General features: G+C 34.9%; 1 protein-coding gene across 1 annotated transcript; it reads left to right on the top strand.

The window, feature by feature from the left end:
- Nucleotides 1-1,949: 1,949 nt before the first annotated feature.
- On the top strand, nucleotides 1,950-7,151 carry LOC147631019 (uncharacterized). Its single transcript, XM_086809130.1, has 5 exons — nucleotides 1,950-2,079; nucleotides 2,164-2,227; nucleotides 2,309-2,492; nucleotides 6,923-7,007; nucleotides 7,054-7,151. Exons 1-5 carry the CDS (start codon nucleotides 1,965-1,967, stop codon nucleotides 7,149-7,151), a joined length of 546 nt encoding a protein of 181 aa, XP_086665256.1. The 5' UTR covers nucleotides 1,950-1,964.
- The last annotated feature ends 292 nt before the right edge of the window (nucleotides 7,152-7,443 follow it).

Genomic DNA, 7,443 nt, shown 5'->3' with positions numbered 1-7,443 from the left:
TGAGTCCTTTTTGTTATACGTAGACATCGTTTGAAAATGCGATGAAGCAAGCTATATCATGCATTAATAGACATGCCATGGGGTTGCAAGAATATGAGACAAAATGTGAGAAAGCTAGACGTGGTATACAGCAAACATTTTGAGATAGAGCGTACAAGATGCTCATAATTGTAAACCCATCCAATGGTGATGCATTCTTTCAACTCGTATATAACTATGATTGGTCTAAGAAGGGATTGGTTGCTTTGACCAAAGAAAAGCTCTACACAGTAGCCATATCTCAGATTTCAACTCAAAGGTATGTCACATGTCAAAATAAACCTCCCTTAACATAAACTAACCTTAACATCTAATCTCTTATGGCTTTGGTATGATGCTGAAATAGGAAGACGGATTTGCTTCAAATGCTTATGTGACTGGGAGGGCAAAGGACAAGGTAATTTCGGAGATGTTTGGAGATAACAAAAAGACGTTGCTGCATATGAAGAAAGAGTTGTATTGGGAAGAGCTAATAGGGGAGGCGGACTCTATTTTGGAGGGTTTATTTTGGTATATGATGATGCTATCTACATCCCACCATTTATGCAATGGGTGCAACAGGAGTGATTGAAACACATACCATGGGTCTTCCATGAGGTGTGGGCAAAGATTGGAAAAGTGAAGGAAGGCCAAAAGCAACCCGAAGGTGGAGAATGCCGCAAAGAGGGTTGTCTACAGGTATATATCTTCTAATGCCATGCAGAAAATACATATACGCATTAAAAAAAATATTTTAGTGCTATTTGTTTTATTTTGGATATGTAGGTGGGTCCAGCTACTCATTGGCCAAGGTCTAATGGACGAAGAGACGGAAGCAATCAAAGAATGGGCAGATCCAAATTCCTCAGAAACAATGTACCCGAAGGAATGGGTTGAGAGAGGGGTTTCTGATTGGGAATATAAGAGATGTCCTTGGTGGTTGGACTATTCTCTAAATCATGTGCCTCCAAGTGAGGAGCTCCTAGACAAAGGCACTTTTTTGCTTTCTACTGAATTATATGCATGTAAATGTATATGTATACCTATACATACATATAAATATACATAAACTATCCATATGCATATACATATTAGATACATATACATACATATATATACATATACAAATACATATGTAAACATATATATGTACATATACATATGCATACATAAATACATACCTACACTAAATTATATACTAAATTCCTACATACATATAAAGTTCATGTTACATTTAATATTTGGCATGTTAGATTTTAAAGAAACATTGTTAAGTTTTGAAGTTTATTTTGGGATTTTTTAGAAAATGCAAAGGAGATGCTGTCCAAATTTTTTACAAATTTGTACATACATACATACATACATACGTACATACATAGTTCATGTTACATTTAAGGTTTGGCATATTAGATTTTAAAGAAATGTTGTTAAGTTTTGATATATACATACCTACATACATATATATATACATATGCATATACACATACATATACATGTACATATACATATACATAGATACATATACATATGTTATATATATATATATATATACACACATATACACATATACATACATATGTATATATATACATACATATACACATATACATACATATATATATACATGCATATAAGCCTACATACATATACATATACAAAAAGGTCTAGGAATTTCTACCTTTTTACTAAATTTTCTTGATCTATTTCTTGAAGAATTTAAGAATTACCAATCTGAGCTTGAAAGAGAGCCCCCAACTCAAGAAGACTCTAGAATACCTTCCCCGCAGCCAACAAACTTGACCCAGTCTCCAATAGTTGGATCCTCGTGCGTGGCCCCAAAACCATCCACACCACTGTCATCACGAGTGCCACAATCACACCAAGAGCATACATCTACATCGTCTCAAGTGCAACGTGAGAGGTGAACAAAGAGACGTCTTGACATTATGCATGATGTTCAAGAGGGAGACCCCACAAATGAAGATCAAGCGAGAGACCCTCCACCAGAGCATCTTCAAGAGGGGGAGGTGTCAGGACAACGTGACATCATGGACATGACTAGTAAGAGTACTTTCCATCGCAAATTTATTTTGAGAAGTATGTGCTTTCGAAATGTATCTCATTTTTTGTCTTGTTTACTTGCAGGTGAGAGATGTTCTTCACACATATTGCTGGTAGACGTCCACACTCTTTCGGAGGGCTCAGATAGGTAAAAAGAATAATTTCACCATATAATTCGTTTTCCCAAGTTATACTTACCAAAACCAAACATCATAAATCTTTTATATAGTGTGGAAGAATTCTTGATGAAGATTCCCAAGGCTCTATCTCATAGAGGTGCTCCCTCAGATACAGTGGCTCGCCTCGTATGGGCTGACTTTCCTACAGGTTTACAGGTTGTTGATGTAGATACGGATAGGTGTCCCTCATGGAATCAAGTTTCTGCATCATTGATACGTGCCACACTCAGTTTTGTTGGTTTGTTTGTGGCTGATGAGGATTGGTTTGTGTGTTTGAGTCTAATGTATCAACTTCCTAAAATATATTCCATGGGAAAGAAAGTTGGATTGGTCATGCATCGAACAATGTCTGTTCATGTGGAATCAAGTTATTTGTATGAGAATGGAGAACGGGTAAGTCATAATCTCTCAAATATTTCCCTTTATGTATACATGTTATGTGCTATGGATATCCAAACATAATGTTTTCTCATTATGGTAGGTGGATACATTGGCGCTTAGTATGTTCTATCGAGTAAATTGCCATGTCCCTATTATTGATCGCGAGGCTGGGCAAAATGTTTCAAAGAAGTTATTCAACACTCAACAAAATTTCATTTTTTAGAAGAATAAGAAGCATCCATTCCAACACACGATGGTCTTGGAGCGCTACATTCGAGGTGGTGCAGAAAGATCTCCTATGTTCTTTAGGTGAGATAATTTTCATTCTGTTCATTTTCATAGCTACTTTTTCAAAATACTTAGATGCACGTTTATGATTGCATTTCATTGTAGGTGGCTAGTGGAGACCTTCTCAAGTGAAGGAGATGGTGTCTTGGATGTTTTTGTGGGATGTGGAGGCTTGGGACATGCATGCCAAGAGTTAAAAAGGCACTATATGGGGATAGAGAATGACATGGAGCTAGCCAAAGCATGTCTGGGAGATTTCTCATTAGGTCGGGATGACACGTAGAAGAATGCTATAATTTGTGGATCAAAAGACTTTGTAATCGAGATTGTCTTGGTTTGGAAGTTTAAAGATCGATATATACATTTTTTATCTTTAAAAGATTGTGTTTTATATTTAAGTAAGTAAGAAAGTATGTATTTAATGTATGTATATATGTTAGTGCATAGGCAGCTCTTGTATGTATGTATGTATATGTATATGTACGAGGTGTATGAATTTAGGTAGATATATGTATATATATAATTATATCAATAAGTATGATGTGGATCAAAAGACTTTGTAATCGAGATTTTCATGGTTTGAAACTTTAAAGATCGGTATATATATTTTTTATCTTTAAAGGATTGTTTTTCATATTTAAGTAAGTAAGAAAGTATGTATGTATGTATGTATGTATATATGTTAGTATGTAGGTATCTCTTGCATGTATGTATGTATATGTATATTTTGTATGTGTATATGTATGAGGTGCATGAATTTAGATAGGCATATGTATATATGTAATTAAGTATGATGCGGATTAAAAGACTTTGTAATTAATATTTTTATGGACTAGATCTTTAAAAGACTGAAATTTATATTGTTGATCTTTCAAAGCTTGTTATTTATATGTAAGTAAGTTCTTGGTCCTTTACAAAACTCATAGTAAGTTCTTGGTTCTTTGCAAAGCTCGGAATACTTGTTCATTGCTCCAAAAAGCTCGCAAAAAAAAATCCCCTTGCATCTAAAAGAAATATTCTAATTACTCCATGTACATATTCACCTATGAATATGCATGGATATCACTGATATTAATTATTAATTTGATTTCTATGCATAGAAAGATGCATAATGGAAATTTTTTTATTATAAAAGTGTTATTCTCATTAAATTTAATTTCTATGCATAGAAAGATGCATAATGGAATTTTTAATATTATAAAAGTGTTATTCTCATTAAATTTGATTTTTATGCATAGAAAGATTCATAATAGAAATTTTTATTATTATAAAAGTGTTATCCTCATTAAAATTGATTTTTATACAGAGAGAAAGATGCATAATGAAAAATTTTTTATCATAAAAGTTTTATTCTCATTAAATTTAATTTTTATGCATAGAAAGATGCATAATGGAAGTGTTTTTTATTATAAAAGTGTTATTCTCATTAAATTTGATTTTTATGCATAGAAAGATGCATAAAGGAAATTTGTTTTATTAGAAAAGTGTTATTCTCATTAAATTTTATTTTTATGCATAGAAAAATGCACAATGGAAATTTTTTTATTATAAAAGTGTTATTCTCATTAAATTTGATTTTTATGCATAGAAAGATGCATAAAGGAAATTTTTTTATTATAAAAGTGTTATTCTCATTAAATTTAATTTTTATGCATAGAAAGATGCATAATGAAAATTCTTTTATTATAAAAGTGTTATTCTCATTAAATTTCATTTTTATGCATAGAAATATGCATAATGAAAATTTATTTTATTATAAAAGTGTTATTCTCATTAAATTTGATTTTTATGCATAGAAAGATGCATAAAGGAAATTGTTTTTTGTATAAAAGTGTTATTCTCATTAAATTTGATTTTTATGCATAGAAAGATGCATAATGTTATAAGTGTGTTATTCTCATTAAATTTGATTTTTATGCATAGAAAGATGCATAAAGGATATTTGTTTTATTATAAAAGTGTTATTCTCATTAAATTTGATTTTTATGCATAGAAAGATGCATAATGGAAATTTTTTTATTATAAAAGTGTTATTCTCATTAAATTTAGTAGGTGATGTGGATTTGGTAAGCATACAAGATTAGATGGTTGTCATCTTCACGAAGGCATTGGGTACACATAAGCTCCATAGGTTAGCAGCTTACTTAGAGTGCAGTGTGTGCAGTTGAGATCAAGGGGGGGTGTTGAGATATTGATCTCAACTAGTGCCATGTGGAAATTGATGACCCGTATGGGTGATAGTTTCCGCACTTACGCCACTAGCACGATTGGTGAGATTATGCTTAATATTATTGGCACTGGATGAGAAGCTGTGTAACAACCACATTTGGATTACTAGAGTATGGCATAGTTATAACACTAGCTCACATAGTTAGGTTCACACTATGAACCGGCCTTGTATGTGTTGCATGACAAATGAAGATCAATACAAGGATGCAACAAAAAAGATACTTAGGGCTCTTGTAAAGAGTTCCACTTTGTAGATGAATGTGGGAGAGGGCTTGACAATAATCCCACATGGGAACTTTTGGGAGTTCTAGAATTTTTGTATAAAAGGTGGCTCATTTGAGAGCATGGACACATTGGGAAAACTCATGTTTGAGCTCTCTTGAGACTAGCTCTCCCTCTTCTTCCATAGAGGTGCAAGCTCTTCTCTCTCCCCATCTACATTGTTGTAAGTTCTATTCTTTTGTTAATTCAATGCAATGAGTTGATATTTGTCTCTCTTCTCATGTCAATTCTCTAGTGTGCATGTTTCTTATTGATAGCTTCAAGGATTGTGTGCATGCTAGGGAAATGAGTATTTGAGAATGAAGAATGCTTTGATCTTGTGTGAGCAATAGCTAAGCTTTCTTCTTGTTTGGATGTATGGATGAGTGGAATGTGGAGTTGAGTGAGCAATAGCAAGATTGAGCTTGTGTGTGTGTTAAGTCTATGTCATTAGTAGTAGTTTTCTTAGCATTCTCTCCATCAAATGGATAAGCTTTTGTGCACCGGTACGGGTTGAATCCCTAGCTCCGAAAGGGATGCAAATCCCATTGGATTGAGCTAAGTGTGGATCATACTACTCTTGCTACAAGTGAGAGAGTTTTTCCGTCTCTCCATTGGCGCCGCTGCCGGGGAAAAGACTCAAATCCGGTTGAGAGTGTGTGGAAACCACCACTATTTCCTCTTTTGGTTGCAAAACCATTGAGTGATTAGGTTAAGTTCGGGTGTGCGATCCCGGTGTGAGTAGATAAGGTTAGGATAAGAAAAAAACCATTGAGCGGTTGAGGTTTCTCCCGCATTGTTTTTTATGTTTTATTGCTTTTATGCTTTTTCAAGTACCGTTCATTATGCTTACCTTCATTGTTTTTTGTCATTTCAGTCTTTCATGCTTTTCGTTAACATGTAATTAGTAAAAATAAATAAAAAGAAAAGAGGTACGTTGCTAAGCTCTTCCATAGCTTATGCAAGCCCCATAGACTCCCAAGCATGAAGTCCGCTTAAGGATGAGAGGAGAGAGGGAAAGAGAAGGGTGAAAGGAAGAGAGGTAGGTTGGAAGTGTTGACGGCGGCTTTTCCTTTATGGTTTTGTTGTTTTGTTGGGAGACATCTCCATCATTAGAAGCAAAGACAAATAGATATACATATATATATATATCTATATATATATATATGTATATATATATGTGCAGGGAGGCGGCCAGCTGAAAAAAAGAAAATTATAAATCTATATATATGGCAGCTTGAATAGAACCACGAAATTGAGTCCCCATTTGTTAAAAAAAAGCTTTAGTGAAAGGATTGGATTGTGTGTGGCATCCAATCTCTCTCTCTATATATATATATAGATTTATATATTTGCAGCGTTGAGCGCTGCATCAAACATTAGAGGACACGGCGGCTGAAAGAACAGCTGAGGCGGGTTTTTAAAAGATCAATAATTATATATATATATATATATATATATAATATATTTTTCGTTGACGTGGCAGCTGGTCGTCTGCATCGAAGGCGTCGTCTGCAACCTTGGCCGGTGTGGAGCTGCAGCGAAGGCGTCGTCTGCAACTGAAGCGCCGGCAGAAAGCAAAGGAAGCGGGTAGCTGGTCCGCTGACTGGCCGACTGGAAGCACACGTGATAACAGCTACACTATGGAGTGAAGAGCAGCCGACAGCAGAGGCGGGCGTAGAGCAGAGCAGAGCACAGGGCGGCGTCGGCATCAGGCTAAGGGAGAGTGACTGAGGCAGAGGCTCTGTTGCTGTAGGCGGTGGTTGAAGGAGCATTGAAGAGAAGGCAGCGTGAAGGCGAGCTCGACTGTAGCGGTGGTGGCCGTTGAAGAAGGAGCAAGAGCGTGGTCGTTGAAGGCGACCCACGTGCACCAGCGCGAAGAGCGGCGAGCGGCGAGCGGAGGATAAGGTAGGTGGTATTTTACATTTTTTTTATTTTTTTATTTTTATTAATTTTTCAATGTTTTTTTGTATTTTTAAATTTAAAAAAAAAGAAAATATTATTTTTTTAAATTAAAAAAAGAGAA

The sequence above is a fragment of the Cibotium barometz genome, chromosome 15 (assembly GCF_041138505.1).
Source record: "Cibotium barometz isolate CiBa-2024 chromosome 15, ASM4113850v1, whole genome shotgun sequence".
Lineage (NCBI taxonomy): Eukaryota > Viridiplantae > Streptophyta > Polypodiopsida > Cyatheales > Cibotiaceae > Cibotium > Cibotium barometz.
This window is presented reverse-complemented; position numbering and strand designations above follow the sequence as displayed.